This window comes from Salmo salar, chromosome 02, assembly GCF_965601325.2.
Source record: "Salmo salar chromosome 02, fSalSal1, whole genome shotgun sequence".
NCBI lineage: Eukaryota > Metazoa > Chordata > Actinopteri > Salmoniformes > Salmonidae > Salmo > Salmo salar.
Genome location: NC_138292.1, coordinates 29,400,001 through 29,427,587, shown reverse-complemented (window position 1 = coordinate 29,427,587; position 27,587 = coordinate 29,400,001). Strand labels below are relative to the sequence as shown.

Genomic DNA, 27,587 nt, shown 5'->3' with positions numbered 1-27,587 from the left:
GCCGCCACTTCCACCACCACCAATACCACCACCACCACCACCAATACCACCACCACCACTACCACCATCACCAATACCGCCACCACCAATACCACCACCACCACCACTACCACCACTAACACTACCACAACCACCACCAACACTACCACTGACACTACCACTAACACCACCACCACAACTACCACTACCACTACCACCACTACCACCTCCACTACAACTAACATCACCACCACCACTTACACTACCACCACCACTAACACTACCACCACCGCTAACACCACCACCACCATCACCACCACTACCACTACCACCACCACCACCAACACTATCACTAACACTACCAACACCACGACAACCACCACCAACACTACCACTACCACCGCCACCGCTAACGCCGCCACCACCACCCCCACTACCACTACCACCACCACCAATACCACCACCACTACCACTACCACTACTACACAACCACAACTAATACTACCACTAACACTACCAGTACCACTAACACCACCACATCCACTACCACCACCATCACTACCACTACCACCACCACCAACACCACCACCAAAACCACCACCAACACTACCACCAATACTACCACTAACACTACCACCACCACCACTACCACTACCACCAACACTACAACTACCTCACCACCACCACTAACACTATCACCACCACCACTACCACCACTACAACCACCACCACCACTAACAGTACCACCACCACTACCACCACAACCACCACTAACACTACCACCAACACTACCACCATCACTAACACTACAACCACCACCAACACTATCACCACCACCAACACTACCACTACCACCACCACTACCACCATCACTAACACTACCACTACCACCGACACTACCACTACTACCACCATCACTAACACTACCACTACAACCGACACTACCACCACCACAAACACTACCACAACCACCACCACCAACACAACCACTACCACCACCACTAACAATACCACAACTAACACTACCACCACCACCAACACTACCACCATCACTACTACCACTACACCTACCACTACCACTAACACCACCACCACCACCACTACCACCACCACTACCACCACCAGCACCACCACTAACACCACCACCACTACCACCACCACTAAAACCACCACCACCACACTCACCACTACCATGTGGTGTTAGTGGTGGTAGTGTTAGTGTTAATGGTAGTGTTGGTGGTAGTGTTAATGTTGGTGGTAGTGGTTGTTGTGGTGGTACTGTTAGTGTTAGTGGTAGTGGTGGTAGTGGTGATGGTGGTGGTAGTGTTGGTGGTGGTGTTAGTGGTGGTGGTGGTGGTAGTGTTAGTGGTAGTATTAGTAGTAGTGGTAGTGTTGGTGGTGTTAGTGGTGGTGTTAGTGGTGGTGGTAGTAGTAGTGGTAGTGGTGTTAATGGTGGTGGTAGTGGTAGTGGTGGTGGTACTGTTAGTGTTAGTGTTAATTTAACACCACCACCACTAACACCACCACCACTAACACCACCAACACTACCACTACTACTAACACTACCACTAACACTACCACCACCACCACCACTAACACCACCACCAACACTACCACCACCATCACCACTACCACTACCACTACCACCACTACCACTAAGACTAACAGTACCACCACAACAACCACTACCACCACCATTAACACCAACACTAACACTACCACCACCACCACCACTACCATTAACACTAACACTACCACCACTACACCACCTCCACTAGCACCACCACTAACATCACCAGTAACACCACCACCACCACCACTAACACAACTACCACTACTAACACCACCAGTAACACCACAACCACCACAAACACCACCACCACTACCATTAACACTACCACCACCACCACCACCACTGCCAATACCACTAACACCACCACAACTACCATTAAAACTACCATTAACACTACCACCACCACCACTTCCATTAACACTAACACCCTCACCACCACTACCACCACCACCACCACCACGAACACTACCACCACCACCACCACCACCAACACTACCACTAACACAACCATGAACACTACCACCACCAACACCACCACCAAAAACACTACCACCATCACCACTACTACTACTACTACACCTACCAGTACCACCACCACCACCACCAATAACACCACCACCACTAGCACCACCACTACCACTACCAGCACCACCACTAACACCCCCCCTACCACCAGCACTACCATTACCACCACCACAACCACACTCACCACTACCACTACCACCACTACCATTAACACTAACAGTACCACCACCACTACCACCACCATTGACACCAACACTAACACTACCACCACCACTACCATTAACACCACCACCACCACCACCACTACTACTAACACTACCACCACTAACACCACCACCACTAACATCACCACTAACACTACCACCACCACCACCACCAACACCACCACTACTAACACCACCAACACTACCACTACTACTAACACTACCACTAACACTACCACCACAACCCCCACTAACACCACTAGCCACACCATCACCACTACCACCACCACTACCATTAACACTAACACTACCACCACTACCATTAACACTAACACTACCACCACTACCATTAACACTAACACTACCACCACTACTACTAACACCACCACTACCACTAACACCACCACTACCAATACCACTACCACCACCAACACTACCACTACCACTACTACCACCACCACCACCACTACTAACACTACCACCACCACCACTAACACTACCACCACCACCAACACCACCACCACCCCCACTACCACTACCACAAACACCACCACCAACACTACCACCGCCCTCAACACTACCACCACCACCACCACTACCACTACCACCAGTACCACCACTACAACTAACACCACTACCACTACCACTAACACCACCACCACCACTACCACTACCACCACCATTAACACTACCACCACTACTAACACCACCCCCACTAACACCACCACCAACACCACTACCACAACCATTAACACTAACACCACCACCACTAACACCACCACCACTAACACCACTACCACCACTAAAACCACCACTAACACCACCATTAACATCACCACCACTACCACTACTACCACTACTAACACCACCACTAACACCACCAGTAACACCACCACCACCACTAACACCACCGTTAACACCACCACCACCACCACTACCATTAACACTACCACTACCACCACCACCACCACCACCACCAATACCACTAACACCACCACCACTACCATTAACACTACCACCACCACCACCAATAACACTACCACCACCACCACCACCACTACCATTAACACTACCACCCTAACCACCACCACCACCACCACCACCACTACCACCACCACCCTACCACCACCACCACTACCATTAACACTACCACCCTCACTACCACCACCACCACCACCACCACCACCACCACCACCACTACCATTAACACTACCACTCATACCACCACCACCACCACCACCACTACCACCACCACCCCCACTACCACTAACACTACCCCCACCACCACTACTAACACCACCACTAACACCACTACAACCACTAACACCACCACCACCAACACCACCACTACCACCACCATTAACACTAACACTAACACCACCACCACTAACACCACTACCACTACCACCACTAAAACCACCACTAACATCACCACCACTACCACAACTACCACTACTAACACCACCACTAACACCACCAGTAACACCACCACCACTACTAACACCAACGTTAACACCACCACCACTACCACCACCACTACCATTTAACACTACCACTACCACCACCACCACCACCACCACCACCACCACCAATACCACTAACACCACCACCACTACCATTAACACTACCACCACCACCACCAATAACACTACCACCACCACCACCACCACTACCATTAACACTACCACCCTAACCACCACCACCACCACCACCACCACCACTACCATTAACACTACCACTCATACCACCACCACCACTACCACCACTAACACCACCACCCCCACTACTACTAACACTACCCCCACCACCACTACCATTAACACTACCACCACCACCACCACCACCACCACCACTACCACTACCACCACTACCATTAATACTACCACAACCACCACCACTACTACTAACACCACCACTAACACCACCACAAACACTAACACCACCACCACCAACACCACCACCACCACCACTAACACCACCACTACCACCACCATTAACACAAACACTAACACCACCACCACCACCACCACCACCACCACTAACACCACCACTACCACTACCACCACCAACACCACCACCACTACCACTACCACCACTAAAACCACCACTAACACCACCATTAACATCACCACCACTACCACTACTACCACTACTAACACCACCACTAACACCACCAGTAACACCACCACCACCACTAACACCACCACCACTACCACTACCATTAACACTACCACTACCACCACCACCACCACCAATACCACTAACACCAGCACCACTACCATTAACACTACCACCACCACCACCACCAATAACACTACCACCACCACCACCACCACCACCACTACCACCACTACTACTACCATTAACACTACCACCCTCACCACCACCACCACCACTACCACCACCACCACTACCATTAACACTACCACCCTCACTACCACCACCACCACCACCACCACCACCACTACCATTAACACTACCACTCATACCACCACCACCACCACCACCACCACCACCACCACCACCCCCACTACCACTAACACTACCCACACCACCACTACCATTAACACTACCACCACTACCACCACCACTACCATTAACACTACCACTACCACCACTACCACCCCCACCACTACCATTAACACTACCACCACCACTACCACTACCACCACTACCATTAATACTACCACAACCACCACCACCACTAACACTAACACTGGCTCTGTGGTCAAATCCAGCCAGATACGACCCAGCAGTCTACACACAACACATTTAGCACAGCAAGCCAGGCCTACTGACTGGTAAGTAATCCTCTTCAGTCAATCCACTCTTCTGCACCATTAGAGACAATTTACTGAGCGTGAGCACATAGTAAAGACCACTATAGCTCTCTAATGGTTGATAAAACAGAGAGAGAGAGAGAGAGAGAGAGAGAGAGAAGGGGGGAGAGAGTGAGAGAGAGAGCAAGAGAGAGAGCGAGAGAGAGAGATACCCTTGGTGCAGAATGGCAAACACTGCGTTCACTATGAATGTGCCAATGAGCTCAGAGTGATTTGACTGGGTGTTATAATACCACCCATTACAGTTGAACTGTCTCAGTGACTTCAGGCTGACTTTCATTCTGCTCTATCTCAGACTCTGTCCCAGACGACACCCTATTCTCTATATTGTGCACTACTTTAGACCAGGGCCCAGAGGGCTCTGGAGTGGTCAGAAGTAGTGCACTATATAGGAAATAGGTTGTTATTTGGGACATCAGTGTTTAGCTGATGAGAACAGGGCCTCTTGGCCCTGACAGACGTTCCACTACTGTGGTAACGGGATTGGTAATACACTCCAATCTGTGTGACAGCCAGGGTCTCTGTGACAGGGTCTCTGTGACAGAGTCAGGATAACTTTATCCTGACCCTCTCAGGCCATACAGCACCTGAGGACAAAATCACTATACCACAAAATGGGAAGGTTTTGTCTCAATCTATTCAACTGTAATAGAGAACAAGATCTCATTGAGCGATGTAGCTACACACACACAGACACACAGACGCACACACACAAGCACACACATACACACACATAATGTATCTACAATCAGAGGCTGTTTCTTCTGAAATAACATCAACCAAAGAATAAAAGCAATTTGAAACTCGATCTGTCATCTGATTGAGCTCCCCTTAAAGCGCCAAGGCTTTAATATTCAACCCAGAGGACAGAGGAGAACAGTGGGATCGATCTAGCGAGGGGTAACCCTGGCCAAATAACAGGGGCTACACACACCAGCTCCTAGCCTCGTCTCTCACTGAGCCCCATCTCTCCAGTGAGATATCATGATATCACATCAAACACACAGAGCAAGAGAGACAGCACATGCAAGAGGCTGGTAAGAAGAGGTAAAGCTAGACAATGATGCTGCTGCCACATTAGAACAACTTGTTGGTAATTGAGACAATAAATAGAATAGGGGAGGTTAAGACATATTTGAAGCCCTAGATCATGTTGCTTCAGAATAGCAATAACTCCCCTGGCATACATACATGGCCTTGGTTGGCTGACTATAAGTCCCCCCATTAAGTCAGGCAGGCAGCCCTATAGGTACCCCTATCAACATGGCCAGCATGGCCCCAGATCATTAGAGGTGACAGACAGGGCTAATCCAGGGGACTTTGCTTGTCTGCCTGCCGAGCACACACAAACACACACACACACACACACACACACACACACACACACACACAAACACACACACACACACACACACACACACACACACACACACACACACACACACACACACACACACACACACACACACACACACACACACACACACACACACACACACACACACACACACACACACACAGTTGAGGGCAAGGGCAGATTAAGCTGATCCAGTTACACACAAGGAGCTTCTTCCCCTATGAGGGCATAGAGCTGAGCAGAGGGAGGATACAGGTTGGGCTGAGGGAGCAGAGGGGAGGGGAAGAGGGGAGGGGGTACATTTGAACACAGATGGGGTGGGATGGCACACATGTCTCTTGCTCTAGGGGGGGGCAAGGCATAGTGAGGCACCAGAGGGAATGGGGGGGGGGGGTGGCAGCAGTGGACAGACAGGGACTGTGGGGGAGGGGTATGAATGGGTGCACAAGGAGGCAAGGGGACATGCTCAAATCCACAATCTGGTTGAGGTGTCAGATAGAAACAGCCTACATTATTGATGTGGAGAGTTTTCATGCTCTTTGAAGTTAAGGAGAGGAGAGGAGGAGAGAGGAGAGGTGGAGGGGAGATTAGGCTGCCGTGTGAATGTCAGTGTCTTTGTGAGGCACATCAGAGAGGGAGAGGAGCACAGCACATCGGAAGGGCGGATGAGGCAGGGAAGGGAAGAGGTCTGACAGACACATCACAGCCCAAGCAGACAACAGCCTTCAAAGAGACCCGTTTAGAGGCACTCTGATCCCACTCACTGACTCTCAGCACCACACCGCTCTGACGCACACAGCTGGAGCACACACCTGGGTTCAAATAGTATCGGTTTGCTTTCAAATACTTTGGCTGCACTTTTGAAATTGAGCTTGCCTGGCACAACGGAAAACAAAGGAATAGTCCCAAACCAATCAACGATACGAACTACCTAACTTCCGCATTTGTAGCAGATTGAGGGAAGATAATCTTATGTGTTTCTCAGTTTCAGAATCAGTGCCGTATACACTGTAGGAGACAACTAGTTAACTGTAGCTGGATGGAAGCCGCTGAAACTTTATTTTGCCAGGTCAACTGACATGTTCCAGACATGTCCATCAGTCAGGTCAAAGGTCAGGACAGACGACAGGACAGAACAGTCAGCATAGCTGAGACAGACGGTCTCTCTCTCTCTCTCTCTCTCTCTCTCTCTCTCGATAAGAGAAGTCCAGGCATTCCACTGAGATTAAAAAGTGTAAACACACACCCACCTCCACCATCCCCCAGACCACCCAGCCACAACTAATGAGTGAGCATTTAACAGCGGTGTCATCTTCGTCACCATGTGCTGTTCACAATGGCCTTGTCTTCTCTATAGGGACAGAGATTGAATAGAGTTCATGGATAGTATGTCTGCCTGGTCACTGAGCTATGAGGGGATTACAGCTGGCCCGTCCCTCACTGACAGACAGCAGGCAGGTCACTGGTGAAACAGGTCACAGTCTGTCCAAGTTCAAGGAGAGAAAGAGAGAGAGATGGAGGGAGGGCGGAAGAAAGAGACAGAGGGAAGGGAGATCCCTAGTCAGTTGTAAAACTGAATCCACTCAACCGAAATGTGTCTTCCGCATTTAACACAACCCCTCTAAATCAGTGGCCTGCCTTGCTCAAGGGCAAAAATCCACATTTTTCAACCTTGCCGGCTCAGAGATTCAAACCAGCAACCTTTCGGTCCAATGCTCTGAAGCGCTAGGCTACCTCTCACCCATATATATATATATATAGAGAGAGAGAGAGAGAGAGAGAGAGAGAGAGAGAGAGAGAGAGAGAGAGAGAGAGAGAGAGAGAGAGAGAGAGAGAGAGAGAGAGAGAGAGAGAGAGAGAGAGAGAGAGAGAGAGAGAGAGAGAGAGAGAGAGAGAGAGAGAGAGAGAGAGAGAGAGAGAGAGAGAGAGCGCACAACCCCATCGCAGCAGATCATGGCCATGCTCAGTGGACATGAAATGGAAGAAAATGGTCCGAAACAGAGTAAAAAATGGAGGTACTTTTGATGTACCTTAATGAACACGACTCTGGGTCACGACCAACCAGGGGACAAGGGTTAGTCACCCCACAGATCAGAACCAGAACCACATGGGTCAGCCTCTTCTCCCACCGGGTGGGATATGGTTAGTAAGCTCTGACCCGAGAGACCAAGTTCACTCTCCACTGGGGCTTGACAGATGCACGGTCACATTGGGTGGTCAGGCCGTTGCCGCCACCACGGCTGTTTCTGGAATGACATCATTTATTTACCCAGCGGCAGGCGGCAGCCCCTCTCTGTTTCAGATCAGATTGAGTTGTGTGCAGTGGATTACGCCTCGAACCAAACTCATATTACTGTGTGTGTGTGTGTGTGTGTGTGTGCGTGCGTGCGTGCGTGCGTGCGTGTGTGTGTGTGTATGCAGTAGCTTATGTCTCACACTAAACTCATATTACTTCATCTCCCTGGATGTAGAGATAAGTACCTGGTTTAGGAATAATTCAACCTGTATTCTCTGGTTTAACCAGCATCCTCTCCTCTGGCCGCCTGCACAAACACTGACACACACGTTCAGACAGACAAAGACACACACATACACACACAAACACACACACACACACACACACACACACACACACACACACACACACACACACACACACACACACACACACACACACACACACACACACACACACACACACACACACACACCTCTGCTCTGCTCTGTTCTGCTCTGACAGCTTTTCCTACAGATAGACCTGTCCATATTCCTAATGTTCTTCCAGGGGATGTAATCTTGAGCAGAGTGACACTCAGTTAACCAGTTACATTGGGCCTGGGCTCGTACCACACATATCTAATTCAGACGGACAAAGGGAATGGAGACCCAGCCTGCTGTAACTTGCAGCCAGTCAGCCAGCCAGTCAGTCAGCCCATAGGGAGCCATGCTCACGTGTCAGGACCAGGTAAAGAGCAACACTTGAGTATAAACACACAAATGCTCTCTGCTCAGGATAGCCAGGGCTTTGGAAGATTACAACAGAACACTGACATTCATATAAAGCAACAACTTTGAATAAATAACAGCTTTTAGTTGATTTGATTCCGAAGAAAAAGAGAGTTGAAGAAAAAAAGAGACCAGGAATGAAATATGCTAACTCTGACATGTGGACATTTTTCCAGATGTATTTCTCTATCTGTCTTTTCTTCCTCTAGCTTACAGCAGAGTACACAGACACACAACAGGACGAGACGTGATTGGGGTGGGAGAAAATATAAGCAGCCCAATTTGACGTGTTCAATTCCTCAAACGTATGCTAATCATATTCATAACCCACAAAAGGCCAGCTAACGATTGAACATCCAAACACTAATTATTGCCATCTGGATTATAAAAAAAACACATGCTGAATCAATAAACAAATGAAAAACAAATTGTGTGAATGTGTGGGCATTGGCATTGAGATGATCAGAGGTGTTATTACCTCAGAGAAATAATAATGATTCTACAGTCAAGGTAAGACTGTAAGCCTAGTTTAAGCACATCTCTGGCCTCCTCATGTGTATGGCTTACAGGGGCTGTGAGCTATGCTATTAACTACACAGGTGTGATCCTGTTAAAACAGGGGATTCATAAGGTCGTCATAATGTGGAGAGAGCAAGGAGAGGATAATCCGAACACAATATAGACCTGTCAGATTTATCCCACCACCTCCTCTCCCCTCCTCTGCCTCTTGTCCTCTCCCTTCCTCCTCTCCTCTCCAAATCTCCTCCTATCCCTCTCCTCCTCATATCTGGACCACCTAGGCACCCCAGGGGTGTTTGCTGAAGAAAACCCTTATCTCCACTGGATAACATTTTAATTTTACCCCAGACAGTCAGACAGCCCCCTCCCCCTTCCTCCCCACAACCCCTCTTCCACCCTTCCTTTCCCCTTACCCCTCCTCCCCCCAAACCCCCTTCCACCACTTGCTCCTGTGAGGACAGACGCTGGGGGGCGAGAAGCAAGTACCGGGAGTTAATATTTAATAAATAACAGACATGAAACAAAACACAGTGTCTGGACAGGGGAAACATAACGACATTAATGCTGACACTGGGATCAAAATGAGGAATAGACAGATATAGAGGAGGCAATCAATAAAGTGATGGAGTCCAGGTGAGTCCAATGAAGCGCTGATGCGCATAACGATGGTGACAGGTGTGCGTAATGATGGGCAGCCTGTGCCCTGGAGCGCCAGAGAGGGGGAGCGGGGGCAGGGCGTGACAGCTCCTCCCCTCCTATTCTTCTCCGCTCCACATGCTACCTGCTAAAAGGCACGCGATCCCTCCCCCACCCTAACTCTAAACCTAACCCCTAAAGGCGTCTGCATGCTTCCCGTCCAAAACAGTTCAAAACAGTTTGTGCACATTATGACGACATTTTGTGACGTTTTTGTTTGTTTTGATCTACGGCAAGGTTTTTTTGGTCAGTTCGTGCACACAACTATTTTTTCCGAGGCAAGCCGAAGTTGGTAGCCAAAGTCCACGCCCTTTCGTCGGTGACTGGTCAACAGTAGGGATTCTTCAATTAAGTGTTTGGCATTCAATGAGAGACAAATTGTTTTCATGCTAATTTCTTCACTTGAGAAATGTTGAACCAAACATCTTAGTTTGATGTAACATTGCGCGACTAAAATCTCCATAGCAAAAACTTCACAATTAATGACAGATTTCTTGAGTTATCTTGGATTCATTCTTTTTTGTTGTTGATCAAATGTTTTATTATTTTTAGTAAGGTATACATAGACAGAAAAACAAGTGACAAGACCTAACAAGACAAACAGTTCCATTCCTACCCCCGTCCCACTGTCACGTCCTGACCAGCAGAGGGCGTATTGCTTAGTCTAGGTCAGGATGTGGTAGGGGGTTTGTGTTTGTTAAATGTTGGGTTGATGATTGGGACTTCCAATTGAAGGCAGGTGTGTATAGTTGCCTTTGATTGGAAGTCCTATATAGGTGTGTGTGTTTGTCTTTGGGGTTATGGGGAATTGTTCTGTGTTGAGCCTATGCTTTGCCAGACTGTTGGTTGTTCGTGCATTCTCGTGAGTGCTTTGTTATTTTGGGTGTTCATTTTTGATAGTTAATAAAAGTCAAGATGAGCCTGCACATACCTGCTGCGTTTTGGTCCTCTTCTCTCCAGTACGACATTTTTAAGGATGAGTATGACTTATTTTATGACAGAATTCCCCACCAACAAAGGACCAAGCAGCGGAAGAAGGCTGGCGAGGTAAGGGAGACCGAGAGGCACCCCCAAGAATTTTTTAGGGGGGGGCACAAGGGCTGTTAGACGGGGCAAGAGCTGCCCGCCAGTCAACAGTCGCCAGAGCTGCCCGCCAGTCAACAGTCGTCATCAGAGCTGCCCGCCAGTCAACAGTCGTCGTCAGAGCTGCCCGCCAGTCAACAGTCGTCGTCAGAGCTGCCCGCCAGTCAACAGTCGTCGTCAGAGCTGCCCGCCAGTCAACAGTCGTCAGAGCTGCCCGCCAGTCAACAGTCGTCGTCAGAGCTGCCCGCCAGTCAACAGTCGTCGTCAGAGCTGCCCGCCAGTCAACAGTCGTCGTCAGAGCTGCCCGCCAGTCAACAGTCGTCGTCAGAGCTGCCCGCCAGTCAACAGTCGTCGTCAGAGCTGCCCGCCAGTCAACAGTCGTCGTCAGAGCTGCCCGCCAGTCAACAGTCGTCGTCAGAGCTGCCCGCCAGTCAACAGTCGTCGTCAGAGCTGCCCGCCAGTCAACAGTCGTCGTCAGTGCTGCCCGCCAGTCAACAGTCGTCGTCAGAGCTGCCCGCCAGTCAACAGTCGTCGTCAGAGCTGCCCGCCAGTCAACAGTCGTCGTCAGAGCTGCCCGCCAGTCAACAGTCGTCGTCAGAGCTGCCCGCCAGTCAACAGTCGTCAGAGCTGCCCGCCAGTCAACAGTCGTCAGAGCTGCCCGCCAGTCAACAGTCGCCAGAGAGGCCAGACTGCGCTGAACTGCCGGAGTGGCCAGACTGCGCTGAACTGCCGGAGTGGCCAGACTGCGCTGAACTGCCGGAGTGGCCAGACTGCGCTGAACTGCCGGAGTGGCCAGACTGCCCTGAACTGCCGGAGTGGCCAGACTGCCCTGAACTGCCGGAGTGGCCAGACTGCCCTGAACTGCCGGAGTGGCCAGACTGCCCAGACTGTCCCCAGCTGCCAGAGTGGCCCGACTGCCTGGAACGGCCTGCACCTGAGCCACCTCCAGGATAGGTGGGTTGGGGAGGGAGGGTGTAGCACAGTGCCGTCGTTGACGGCAGCCACCCTCCCTTCCCTCCCTTATGGTTTAGGGGTTATTGTTTGTTGGGTTTTTGTTGGGGTATTGGGGATTTTCTTGTTTTTCTTTTTTAGGTGCATCCTGGAGTCTGCACCTTGAGGGGGGGGGGGGGGTACTGTCACGTCCTGACCAGCAGAGGGCGTATTGCTTAGTCTAGGTCAGGATGTGGCAGGGGGTTTGTGTTTGTTAAATGTTGGGTTGATGATTGGGACTTCCAATTGAAGGCAGGTGTGTATAGTTGCCTTTGATTGGAAGTCCTATATAGGTGTGTGTGTTTGTCTTTGGGGTTGTGGGGAATTGTTCTGTGTTGAGCCTATGCTTTGCCAGACTGTTGGTTGTTCGTGCATTCTCGTGAGTGCTTTGTTATTTTGGGTGTTCATTTTTGATAGTTAATAAAAGTCAAGATGAGCCTGCACATACCTGCTGCGTTTTGGTCCTCTTCTGTCCAGTACGACATTTTTAAGGATGAGTACGACTTATTTTATGACACCCACAGGACTTCCCCAACCCAAAGTTAGATTAGTGGTTCACAATAGCAGTCTTTTTACAGTCATACCTTGATGAAAGAGCAAATATGTTTCCCCATTCATGCGTCCAACAGATATTTCCATGTTTATAATGTCCATGAATGACAGCAGCCACTGCTGTCTGCTTAAAGAATGAGGAGCCTGCCAACATGAGCCTATCATTTTTGGGGCTGCTGTTAATCCAGCCAGCCGAATACGTCGCTGTTTGACAGATAGGTCTGAAGTAGTGCCATCGTTTAACAATAAAATAAATGGTGAACATGATACATTTCTACCCATTATGTCAGTAAGACAACTCCAGAAGCGTAACACCCCTGGGCATTCCCAAACCATATGACAAAATGTGCCAGGAGCCCCCTGAGGGCACCGTGAGCAATTTGGGGTTTGTCTAGCTTTCATCTTAGATGTATTCTGACTATTTTAAGGAAGTGTATACAGGCTACGGTGTCTCAAGATGGACTAACAGTACTATTGCCACTTTTTTCTCATTTTTCAAGCGAAGGTCTTTTAAGCGAGTCGTTCGGTCCGCTTTTCCGAGTTTGGCTAGGCTCCAGTTGATCCGACGCATGTGGAAGGCTTAAGCCTAGCATAGCCTTTTTCCTTGTGGGGACCGGTGAAATGTCCCCACTTGCCCGAATGTTCCTTGTTTTACAATTTTTTTAAACACACACACCCTTATCCCCGACAGCCCTCGGGAAAAACAAACTGCTTTGTCTCTTTGTCTTCACAACCTGACTCCTGACTCTGCCACTGCTTTCTGAAGACTGATCCCGGACTGGGCTGGACTGTGCTTTTAAACTTGTCCCAGTCCCACCTGCGTACTGGACAGATGCCCTGAGGAGATGCAGCTGGGAAGGGTCAAAAGTGGTGATGGACGATCAAATGCCCCAATCAGAGGTCACTGGGTGTGGCATGTAACTGGAGAGCTCCAGAGGTGCAAACAGGGTAGCCTATAAACAACGGGGCCCCTCCACTGCCTCTGCTCTCTGCAGGGTCAGGGAGTCAGGAAGACTTGGGGGCAGGTGGCTACTTGTTTCAAGAGTTAGAGAGGGCTGTGAGTTAGTGGTCAGGAGAGGGACTGTAAGGGTTTTCTACAGGTATGCAAACATTTGCTACAGTGTGCACTAATGAACATGGTCACGTCCAGCCAGGGGTCAGGAGATAAAGGTCACCCCATGGATCAGAACCACAGGGATCAGCCTCTACTAACACTCACACAGGGTAGAATGTGGTTAGTATGTGTTCAGTAAGTTCCGACCGGAGAGACCGCATTCACTCACCACACAGTTACGTTGAGTGGTCAGGCCGCTGCTGAGACAGCGGCTGTTTCTGGAATGACATAATTTATTTACCCAGTGGCAGGCGGCAGCCCCTCTCTCTCCCTAATCTGACTGAGTTGTGTGCAGTGGCTTATGCCTCAAAACCAAACTCATACTACTGTGTGTGTGCGTGCGTGTGTGTGTGCGCGCATGCGTGTGTGTGCGCGTGTGGAAAATTCCAGAAAATGATGTTATGGCTTTAGAAGCTTCTGATAAGCTAATTGACATCATTTGAGTCAATTGGAGGTGTACCTGTGGATGTATTTCAAGGCATACCTTCAAACTCAGTGCCTCTTTGCTTGACATCATGGGAAAATTAAAAGAAATCAGCCAAGACCTCCACAAGTCTGGTTCATCCTTGGGAGCAATTTCCAAACGCCTGAAGGTATCACGTTCATCTGTACAAACAATAGAATGCAAGTATAAACACCATGGGACCACGCAATCGTCACACTGTTCAGAAAGGAGACGCATTCTGTCTCCTAGAGATGAAAGTATATTGGTGCAAAAAGTGCAAATCAATCCCAGAACAACAGCAAAGGACCTTGTGAAGATGCTGGATGAAACAGGTACAAAAGTATCTATATCCACACTAAAACGAGTCCTATATCGACATAACCTGAAAGAAACCACTGCTCCAAAACCACCATAAAAAAGCCAGACTACGGTTTGCAACTGCACATGGGGACAAAGATAGTACTTTTTGGAGAAATGTCCTCTGGTCGATGAAACAAAAATAGAACTGTTTGGCCGTAATGACCATCATTATGTTTGGAGGAAAAAAGGGGAGGCTTGCAAGTCAAAGAACACCATCCCAACCGTGAAGCACGGAGGTGGCAGCATCATGTTGTGGGAGTGCTTTGCTGCAGGAGGGACTGGTGCACTTCACAAAATAGATGGCATCGTGAGGAAGGAAAATTATGTGAATATATTGAAGCAACATCTCAAAACATCAGTCAGGAAGTTAAAGCTTGGTCACAAATGGGTCTTCCAAATGGACAATGACCCCAAGCATACTTCCAAAGTTGTGGCAAAATGGCTTAAGGACAACAAAGTCAAGGTATTGGAGTGGCCATCACAAAGCCCTGACCTCAATCCTATAGAACATTTGTGGGCAGAACTGAAAAAGCGTGTGCTGGCAAGGAGGCCTACAAATCTGACTCAGTTACACCAGCTCTGTCAGGAGGAATGGGCCAAAATTCACCCAACTTATTGTGGGAAGCTTGTGGATGTCACGGTTGTCGAAAGGAGACCAAAGTGCAGCGTGTGTGTCGTTCCACATTTTATTTACTCTGTGAAATTATGCAGTACATAAATAAACTGAATACACAAAACAACAAACCGTGACACAGAGGTGAAACAAACACTACTCAAAAATAATCACCCACAAAACCCAGGTAGAAAAAAAACCTACTTAAGTATGATCTCCAATTAGAGACAATGAGGACCAGCTGCCTCTAATTGGAGATCATCCCAAACAAACCAACATAGAAATACAAAAACTAGAACCTAACATAGAAATAGAACACATAGAACAAACCCCCCTGTCACGCCCTGACCTACTCTACCATAGAAAATAACAGCTTACCATGGTCAGGACGTGACAGTGGAAGGCTAACCGAAACGTTTGACCCAAGTTAAACAATTTAAAGGCAATGCTACCAAATACTAATTGAGTGTATGTTAACTTCTGACCCACTGGGAATGTGATGAAAGAAATAAAAGCTGAACTAAATCATTCTCTCTACTATTATTCTAACATTTCACATTCTTAAAATAAAGTGGAGATCCTAGCTGACCTAAGACAGGGATTAAAGATTAGATGTCAGGAATTGTGAAAAACTGCATTTAAATGTATTTGACTAAGGTGTATGTAAACTTCCGACTTCAACTGTATGTCTGACCTTTGCAACACCAGGGTTGTGGGTTCGATTCCCACGGGGGACCAGTACGGAGAAAAACAATGTATGAAATGTATGCATTCACTACTGTAAGTCGCTCTGGATAAGAGCGTCTGCTAAATGACTAAAATGTAAATGTAAAATGTACTACTATTCTGACATTTCACATTCTTAAAATAAAGTGGTGATCCTAACTGACCTAAGACAGGGAATTTTTACTAGGATTAAATGTCAGGAATTGTGAAAAACTGAGTTTAAATGTATTTGGCTAAGGTGTATGTAAACTTCCGACTTCAACTGTATGTTCAGTCCAACATAGCCACACACACGTACAGTCAATTACAGCCACACACATTGATCAGACAAAGCCACTCACATGTGGTTTACAGTTTCAATTCCCTGTCTGTGCAGACAGTATGGGTGTGGGTTTGTGTCATCAACACTTGCTATTTACTCAATAACATGAACTGTTACATTATCCATGGGATATGCTGTCCTTCCTGTGTGTGTGTGTGTGTGTGTGTGTGTGTGTGTGTGTGTGTGTGTGTGTGTGTGTGTGTGTGTGTGTGTGTGTGTGTGTGTGTGTGACGTGTCATTCCCTAGGTGACAGAGCTGACAGCTTCGTCCATCACACTAATGCAAGGAGAAAGGCTCATTGTATTCAGTAAACACACACCTCTGCTCTGACAGCCTTTCCTACAGACAGACCTGTCCGTATTCCTACTGTTCTTCCAGGGGATGTAATCTTGAGCAGAGTGACACTCAGTTAACCAGTCACATTGGGGCTGGGCTCGTACCACACATATCTAATTTAGACGGACAGAGGGGTCGGAGACACAGCCTGCTGTAACTAGCAGCCAGTCAGCCAGTCAACCAGCCAGTCAGCCAGTCAGTCAGCCCAGCCCACTCACGTCTCAGGACCAGGAAAAGAGCAACACATGGCATAAACACCCACAGGCTCTCTGTTCAGGATAGCCAGGGCTTTGGAAGATTACAACAGAACACTGACATTCATATAAAGCAGCGGCTTTGAATAAATAAGAGCCTTTAGTTGATTTGCTCTCAGCTCACACACACTTGCCCATGGAGCTCTGTGGGGACGGGATACAGCATGGCAACGGCGGGGATAAAGCAAGGTAACAATGGGGATAGCTTTAATTCAGTCACGGATCATTAGAATGGCACTGCTGGAGATTGGCTTCTCTTCGTTCAGGGAAGCAGCAGAGATACCTTTGGTTTTTAGTTGCAAACAAACAAATAGGCTTCAGAACACGTAGTAATATCCCATACACCAACTGTACTGGGCTGGCTCAGATATTGTCTTGTCACATTGGTTTTTCCATCATGGTTCCAGTGAATATCGTAGATGGATGAGCAGGCTAGTGAAGTATAGGCCTTCAGCTTGGCTACATAGTGTGAAAAGGTGGACAAATTACACAGTAACAGAATTGTGCTGAGACTCACATTCTTCACTTAAAATATATGCCAAACAAAAACCATTGATTGCAAAGTTTAACAAACCATACAACTCTATGCACAAGGACTTCCTTTAACAATTTACAATGAACATTTTACAAAAACACATTCACTGGAAGAAGAGTGCAGATGCAAACTTTGGTAACAGAATTTCTGTAAAAAAAAAATGTTGGTGTCCACATTTTACAAAAAGTCTTAAATATCTGCTCCGAATGAAGATTCAACGATGTCTGCAGAAAGAATGGGAGGTCAGCTAAGACATGACACATAGATTTAAAAATAATCTATTTTGGTTATTGAACTACACTAAGTGAAGAGGATTTACACCCGGTAACGGAATTGCGGTAACGGAATTTAATCATGGGTCCTGTCACGCCCTGGCCATAGAGAGGCTTTTGTTCTCTATTTTGGTTAGGCCAGGGTGTGACGAGGGTGGGCATTCTATGTCCTTTTTTCTATGTTTTGTATTTCTTTGTTTTGGCCGGGTATGGTTCTCAATCAGGGACAGCTGTATATCATTGTCTCTGATTGGGAGCCATACTTAGGCAGCCTGTTTACCTTTGGGTTTTGTGGGTGGTTACTTTCTGTTTAGTTGATGTTCCCGACAGAACTGTTTGGCTGTCGTTCGTTTTGTTTAAAGTGTTCTATTAAATTTATATGATGAGCACTCAACACGCTGCGCCTTGGTCTACTCCCTTCGATGGCCGTTACAGGTCCCTGATCTGTATTACACAGAAATGAATAATTATGGATATGAATGCCATTCTCTTCATGGTGATGTATCCTAAATAGGCACACAAAAGTATAACAATATCCTCCTTTGCATATTTGGGCATTATTCTACACACTGGTTATTATTTTTAATGAGCTCAGCCCCCAAACAAGACCAAATCTGAACCAATCAAAGACGTCTATGTTGCACAACATTGGACATCAAATTACAGCACAGTAGAGCTATGTTGAATTGAGTACAGCACAGCCCAACATATAACAGCAGAGTTGAGTAGAATAGAGTTCAGTACAGTTGAGTAAAGTAAAGTTTTGTACAGTACAATACTGTACATTATAGTTTACTCAACTCTAGTGTGTTCTACTGTATGCAGTAATGAACTATACTCTACTTTTCTTTACTGTACTGTGCTGTCCAAACTTGTGAACCCAGCTGTTGTTCGTGACTACTATGATTTCCCATTGTAGCCAATTCAATTTCAGAAATTCCCGTTAAAGATTTTTCGGAAATTCTGTTACCAATTTTGAGTTGAATCACTTAATAATTCATAAACAAAATTGTTATCAGTAAAAAAACACTATAACTAACTCTCATTATCGTCCCTCCTCATGAGGAAGAGAAATTAGAAAATATCTTAATGATATGTGGGTTTTTGGTAACAACATTTCAAGACACAAGACAATGTTTCTTAACCTTACAGATGGCAGACAAATGTCTCCAAAACTAAATATAAGTGTTGATATTAGTTCAACATTAGTGTGTTTTGATATATTTCTTATACCTTTTAAGAGTTTTTTCTGGTAGACATTTTCTGAGAACTATTTTCCATCTGTTGACAAGAAATCAAAGCCTTTGATTATTCCAAATGGTTGAAAAATGTATATGCTTTTATTAAGAAAAATATATACTCTTAGCTTTAATATCACAACTAATTTGACATGCTCTTATGAACTTCACATGTTGGTGCTCATGTGTCCTTTTACAGGGAAATGACCAGGGTGTTAGTGTGGGTCTAACTTTTTTCAAAATGCCAACTGACATTTGGCAGACTGAGTACCTATCAGACAGGGATGCTAGGTGACCTTTCACTCCCCTTCACAAACACACTGGCCTATTAGAGGGGCGGGAATCTCTCCACAGACAGGCAGACAGACGGCGCCCACACACATCCACGTACCAACCACAGGAGAATGGTGGCACCTTAATTGGGGAGGACGGGCACGTGGTAATGGCTGGAGCGGAATAAGTGGAATGGTATAAAAAACATCAAACATATGGTTTCCATGTGTTTGATGCCATAATATTTGCACTGTTCAAGACATAATTTTCAGCCTCCCCTCGGCAGCCTCCTGTGGTACGCACACACACACACACACACACACACACACACACACACACACACACACACACACACACACACACACACACACACGTTTCTGGCTATGTGTCAACTCTCGACCGTGTTGACACGGAGGAGCTGAGCAGGACATTATTCCGAAGAAACAGAGAGATGAAGAAAAAAAGAGAGCAGGAATGAAAGAGGGATTCAAATGGAAATGTGAGTGTCAGGCTAACTCTGACAGGTGGAGCTGTTTGCTATGCTAACTGACCGTCTAGCTGCCAGGCCAAGCAGACTGGTGGACATTTTTCCAGATGTATTTCTCTATCTGTCTTTTCTTCCTCTAGCTGACAGCAGAGTACACAGACACACAACAGGACGAGACGTGATTGGGGTGGGAGAAAATATAAACGGCTCAATTTGACTGGTCAGTACTTCTTAGCCAATGCAATATAGTTAGAGTTGTCTCAGTGTGGTGCCATTTTGGTTCAGTACGTTGGGTGAGTCCATGTCCATCCTGGTCCATGAGGCCATGTAGCCTATACATAATATTGTGTGTATTTACAAGTGAAGCAAACTTTCTTATTAAACGTGTTCAATTCCTCAAACGTATGCTAACCATATTCATAACGCATCAAAAGGCCAGTTAACGTTTGAACATCCAAACACTAATTATTGCCATCTGGATTATAAGAAACACATGCTGAATCAATAAACAAATGAAAAACAAATTGTGTGAATGTGTGGGCATTGGCATTGAGATGATCAGAGGTGTTATTACCTCAGAGAAATAATAATGATTCTACAGTCAAGGTAAGACTGTAAGCCTAGTTTAAGCACATCTCTGGCCTCCTCATGTGTATGGCTTACAGGGGCTGTGAGCTATGCTATTAACTACACAGGTGTGATCCTGTTAAAACAGGGGATTCATAAGGTCTTCATAATGTGGAGAGAGTAAGGAGAGGATAATCAGAACACAATATAGACCTGTCAGATTTATCCCACCACCTCCTCTCCTCTCCGCTCCTCTCCTCTATTCTCCTCTCCTCTCCGCTCCTCTCTTCTCCTCTCCTCTATTCTTCTCTCCTCTCCTCCCCTCCTATCCCTCTCCTCTACCTCCTCTCCTCCTCCCCCTCTTCCTCCTCCTATCCTCATGTTTGCTGAAGAAAACCTTTATCTCCACTGGATAACATTTTCATTTTACCCCAGACAGTCAGACTGCCCTACCCTCCCCCAATCCCCTTCCACCCCTCCCTTCCCCTCCCCCCAAACATACACCCCTCCCTTCCCCTTCCTCTTCCCCATCCTCCCCCCAAACCCCCTTCCACCGCTTGCTCTGCCTCCCCATATCCTTCTCTGCTCCACCTGCAACCTGCTAAAGGGCACACAGACCCCCTCCAAGGACCTGCTGCCAGGCCAACAGGGTTGCAGGTGCGCCTCCATCGATACCCAAGCTGGCGACAGGCCATCCCACTATTGGGTCTCTCCCCTTTTTTCACTCTTTCCCCTCTTCCCCTCTCTATTTGTGTCTATGTTTTGAAGGGGTGTACTGGATGGATACAGGGGGCAGAGAGGGCTGGGGTATTGGGGGGAATCTTACAGATGTGAGGAGAGCAAACAGCCCCAATTTTCTCTTTGGCAAAACAGACAATCAATAAAATGTTTTTATACAGTATCTCTCTCTCCCCTGCGATCTGTCCTCCTAGGATGCTTTATGTAAGATTCCATGCTTGGGGCATACTCCCGACACACACAGACTCACACAGACATACAAACACACACAGACACACACAGATGCACACGTACCCACACACTTATCCCCAACAGCCCTCAGGAAATCTAACCGAACCGATTTGTCTCTGTCTTCACACCTGACTCCTGACTCCACTGACCTACGTCTCGCTCTCTCTATCTTTCTCTCTCTTTCCTCATCCCTCTCTTTCTCTCTCCCATCCTCTCATCTCAGTAATTGTCTGCATTCATTATTAACTCCTTTCAGAGGATGAATGAATATGAATTCATCACATTAACACTCCACTTCAATTCTGCCGACGGGGGGAATTATAGAGGACAGAGGAGCTGATTATGGGATTCATGAGACCTCACACAGCCATAAAATATTGATGCAGTCAGGCCCTGAGTCCTGTTCAGAAATATATCTATCAATCTATCTACCATCCCTATTAATCCCTAATCACTGGTTCCTTTAATAAGCAGCTAGCGGAAGAATTGAATAGCTAACTGACTATGAGTTAAAGAGGCCCACAGACCTCATGCTGATCAGATCAAGACCCAAAGGTTACTGCTCAAGTACACAAGTGCGCAAGTACACAGTAAACGCAGTCAATTGGTCAGTCAACAATGATTCAAGGTAAAAATCTGTCGTTCTGCCCTTGAACAAGGCAGTTAACCCACTGTTCCAAAGCCGTCATTGGAAATAAGAATTTGTTCTTCACTAACTTGCCTAGCTAAATAAAGGTAAAAAAGAAGAAAAAACTGTGCAGTGTATAAAGTCAGGACATCTGCTGTCTCAGCCACTGCCTGTCACCAAGGGAGTACACCAAGGCTCGATCCTAGGCCCCAAACTCTTCTCAATTTACATCAACAACATAGCTCATGCAGTAGGAAGCACTCTCATCCATTTATATGCTGATGATACAGTCTTATACTCAGATGGTCCCACCCTGGATTTTGTGTTAAACGCTCTACAACAAAGCTTTCTTAGCGTCCAACAAGCTTTCTCTGCCCTTAACCTTGTTCTGAACACCTCCAAAACAAAGGTCATGTGGTTTGGTAAGAAGAATGCCCCTCTCCCCACCGGTGTGATTACTACCTCTGAGGGTTTAGAGCTTGAGGTAGTCACCTCATACAAGTACTTGGGATTATGGCTAGACGGTACACTGTCCTTCTCTCAGCACATATCCAAGCTGCAGGATACGTTTTAATCTAGACTTGGTTTCCTCTATTGTAATCGCTCCTCTTTCACCCCAGCTACCAAACTAACCCTGATTCAGATGACCATCCTACCCATGCTAGATCAAGGAGACGTAATTTATAGATCAGCAGGTAAGGGTGCTCTCGAGCAGCTAGATGTTCTTTACCAGTCGGCCATCAGATTTGCCACCAATGCTCCTTATAAGACACATCACTGCACTCTATACTCCTCTGCAAACTGGTCATCTCTGTATACCCGTTGCAAGACCCACTGGTTGATGCTTATTTATAAAACCCTCTTAGGCCTCACTCTGAGATATCTACTGCAGCCCTCATCTTCCACATACAACACCCGTTCTGCCAGTCACATCTGTTAAAGGTCCCCAAAGCACACACATCCCTGGGTCGCTCCTCTTTTCAGTTCGCTGCAGCTAGTGACTGGAACGAGCTGAAAAAAAGCACTCAAACTGGACAGTTTTATCTCAATCTCTTCATTCAAAGACTCAATCATGGACACGCTTACTGACAGTTGTGGCTGCTTCGCATGATGTATTGTTGTCTCTACCTTTCTTGCCCTTTGAGGAGTTGGCTGTGCCCCAACAATGTTTGTACCATGTTTTGTGCTGCTACCATGTTGTGCTGCTGCATGTTGTATTGCTACCGTGATGTTGTCATGTGTTGCTGCCATGATGTGTTGTTGTCTTAGGTCTCTCTTTATGTGTTGTGGTGTCTCTCTTGTCGTGATGTGTGTTTTAGCCTATATTTTTATTTTCAATCCCAGCCACCGGCCCCGCAGGAGGCCTTTTGCCTCTTGGTAGGCCGTCATTGTAAATACGAATTTGTTCTTAACTGACTTGCCTAGTTAAATAAAGGTTAAATAAATTAAAAAGTGCTCAAAGTGAGACTGTTTCCTATTGGTTAACAACTGAGAGGAGATGGAGATGTTGTGTATCAGTGACAGCATAGACATATTGTGCACGTACGTACGCACGCACACAAACACACAGCTGACTCACCAGGAATATCCTCTCCAGCTGATCCTGGATATCCTTCATCCCAGGGAAAGCTGCCACTCCTTGGATCATCTCGATGAAGATGCAGCCCACACCCCTGGGGAAACACGACAGCATCCCCATTAGAGACAGACAGACAGCATCCACATTAGAGACACACAGACAGCATCAACAGAGTTGGAAAGCTCCAGAGCCATCAGAAGTAAACATGTGAACCCCTCTATGAAGAATACTGGCCTCCACAACTAAAATTCATCATTATTTAATCTATAGTGTACTCAAATGGCTTTGTAGAAGAGCACAGTATATTTTGAAAGGCAAATGGTTCACTCTTGGGGAATATCTTAATTTCCATCTTAATCTATGGTTGATGTCTTGATTTCCTAGAGGATTTAGCTCCAGTAAAGTGTTTGTTCAGAAGACTAACTCTGTGTGACATCTGAGGTGGTGATGGTTGGATAATGGGATGCCCAGTGGAGAGAGAAGGAGAGAGGGGTGGAGAAAGAGAGAGGTGGCCAGTTCTGGAGAGTGGTGTGTATGTGTGTGTAGGTTTAAACCGGTGTCAGAGCCCATTTGTCAGAGAGCTATTGTTTCCTGACAGATTCACTTTCTGGCCCAGTGCACACTACTCCCTCTCTCTTTTCCTCCATCTCTGCATGACCCAGCTACGGTTGAGCAGCCACACAGATAATACAGAAAGATGAATGAATAGAAATAGAGAGGGAGAGAGAGAGAAAGAGCGAGGGAGGGAGGGAGAAAGAGAGAGAGAGAAGCACCAGCATCATTTTCATCCCCCTTAACACACCACACACCTTAATTCCTTTTTGAAAACTTCATCCATCTCCATAACGTACCTATAGATCAGGAAGAGCCCTATACATTTCTAGAAGTCCAATGGATAGATGTAGGGGTTGAACAATACATTTTCATCAGCAAACTGTTCAGATTTTTCTTAGATCTTTATATAGAGACTGGTGTTTAATCAGATACAGAGGTTTGGCTTGGCAGGGAGAGGGATCAAACCTGCTAATAACAGTGTGAAAACGACAGGGTTTCAACCACATCCTTCCCACTTCCTCTCACACCTCTCTTTGTCTGTCTGGCTGGGCTGTCTGTCTGTGTCCACTGTGTCAGCTTGACTGACAGGTGCCTGGTGAAACGGCAGGCTCACTGAGGCGATAACAGCCATAAAAATAGACTAGAGGAAGAATCCCTGTTCTTTTCCACCCTATTCTTCCCTTTCCTCCTGTCTTCCAGATCTGATCCTTTAACCTGTCAGTGGTTTGACGGATATGGGACAGACTGTTACCCAAACCAGTGACCCAGCACTGAGCACATTGTGGTCAATGTGAGCGTTGCTTGTTCATGGAACACTGCTATCTAAGTGATGGTATAGGTCTTTCTATGTTGAGTGGCTCCAGTCTCGATGGAGTGGAAAAGTGCCCTGAGGATTTGCCCACCTGCTCTACTGCCCACCTAACCCCCTGCCTCTCCCTCTCTCCCACTATGCTTTAATTGCCCGCGGTGGGATGCAGCTCGGGTCCTTGGAAAGGGGCGTCCTCGAGGACTGCCTGTCCAGATCGATGTGGTCACGGTTCATTTCACAGCCTGGACGGCAGTTCTGAAAGACCCCTGTCCATATCCTGACTAAAGCTGTCTGTCTGTCGCCATAGGAAGGCCTCTATCTGTCCATGTCCACAGTACATTCCCCTGTCTGTCCATACTGAGCCTCAGTCTCAGCCAGGCCAGGTCTCCCAGCTTCTCCTCAACCCCAGATAGAGACATGGCCAGGTCTCTCCCTCACCTCCCTATGGAACACATTCACACAGCTGTCTGTGGCTCTCTGTGGGGTTCACACTGCATCTGATCTAGAGGAGGAAGCATTCTCCCTGTTGTGGAGAGGGATGTGGCAAGAGGTAGGGGGTCAGGGGTTAAAGGTCAGTGGTACTACCCACCACATGTCCAGGCAGGTGGAGTAGTCTGTGGATCCCAGGAGGACATCAGGGGGGCGGTACCACAGGGTCACCACCTCATTGGAGTAGGTGTGGCTGGGGACTGACTTAGCTCGTGCCAGACCTGCAGGAGAGAACACACACACACTGTAAGGAACAAATAGTGGGAGCAGAAACACACTGTATTTGTTAACATTATCATTGAATGCCCTCCACTGAGGCTCCATAAGATGAGAGAAAAGCTGACTGGTGCAAAGCAGAGCAGGTCTTGCCTGAGGTGCTCTTTGACATGGAGCCTGGGTACCAACAGGACCAGGGCTATCAGAATACCAATCAGACATACTCAAAGCTACAACAGACCATCTCCATACACTACATCTAACATCAAGGACACTGCTCCCTAAGCTGATGGCACAGTATTATGTGTGTGTGTGTGTGTGTGTGTGTGTGTGTGTGTGTGTGTGTGTGTGTGTGTGTGTGTGTGTGTGTGTGTGTGTGTGTGTGTGTGTGTGTGTGTGTGTGTGTGTGTGTGTGTGTGTGTGTATGTATGTGGGTGCATGCGTTTGCTGGCACTGCAGAACCAGCTAGTTTTAATGAGTCTGGTGGCATTTAGCTAGCTGTCCTCCCACGTGGTGAGACTGGTTCATTAAAGCATTTAGCTTAAACAGCCAAGACTTCCTGCCCCTGGTGCCAGCCCCCTGTGTGTGTGTGTGTGTGTGTGTGTGTGTGTGTGTGTGTGTGTGTGGTGTGTGTGTGTGTGTGTGTGTGTGTGTGTGTGTGTGTGTGTGTGGGGGGGGGGGAGGGCAGGGTGAGGGCAGGGTGATGCAGGGCAGGGGGTAGTTAACATGTCCCAATGCCAGAACAGACCCAGGCTTCCAGGAGAGAGGGAGGTTGAGCCAGGCTTCCTCACAGTCTAACACTATAATTTACAGACTAATCTGACCTGTAAACAATAGGTGGTGTCACAGAGAGGAGAGACCAATATCCCAGACACACTGAGAGCCTATCATTTACACTGTGGGTGCTGTGAGGTGTGTGTGTGTGTGTGTGTGAGGGACTGGGAGGTTGACGCAGGGCAGTAGCAGGGAGAAGAGCTCTAATCATCATAAAAAGGCCAGAATAATAGACTGATGGGGTAGTTACAGTATATGGGTTGTCTGGCTGTAGGTTCATCTGAATGATAGAGAGATGGAGAGAGTAAGGCAGGGAGGGAAGGTAGAGGAGAGGGATGGAGGGAGAAAGGGAGGGAGGGAAGGAAAGTAGAGGGAGGAGAGGGATAGAGAGAGAAAGGCAGGGAGGGAAGGTAGAGGGAGGAGAGGGATGGAGGGAGAAAGGCAGAGAGGGAAGGTAGAGGAGAGGGATGTAGGGAGAAAGGGAGGGAGGGAAGGAAAGTAGAGGGAGGAGAGGGATAGATGGAGAAAGGCAGGGAGGGAAGGTAGAGGGAGGAGAGGGATGGAGAGAGAAAGGCAGGGAGGGAAGGTAGATGGAGGAGAGGGATAGATGGAGAAAGAGAGGGAGTGATAGGAAATAGTGGGGGTGTGTACTGTATTTACACTCCAGGACCTAGATGATTGGATTCTCTCTCCTCCTCTCCTCC

The 27,587-nt window shown here is 47.4% G+C and overlaps 1 protein-coding gene across 2 annotated transcripts in view; it reads right to left on the bottom strand.

Moving 5' to 3' along the window:
- The window catches only part of LOC106579405 (cyclin-dependent kinase 14), a 216,499-nt gene that overhangs the window by 72,252 nt on the left and 116,660 nt on the right, over window positions 1-27,587 (bottom strand). For both annotated transcript variants that reach the window (XM_014159277.3, XM_014159287.3), the window contains 2 exons: window positions 25,994-26,114; window positions 24,042-24,135 (listed from right to left, as the gene is read on the bottom strand). In XM_014159277.3, the coding sequence (XP_014014752.1) occupies window positions 24,042-24,135; window positions 25,994-26,114 (215 nt within the window). The remainder of the gene's footprint in view (window positions 1-24,041; window positions 24,136-25,993; window positions 26,115-27,587) is intronic.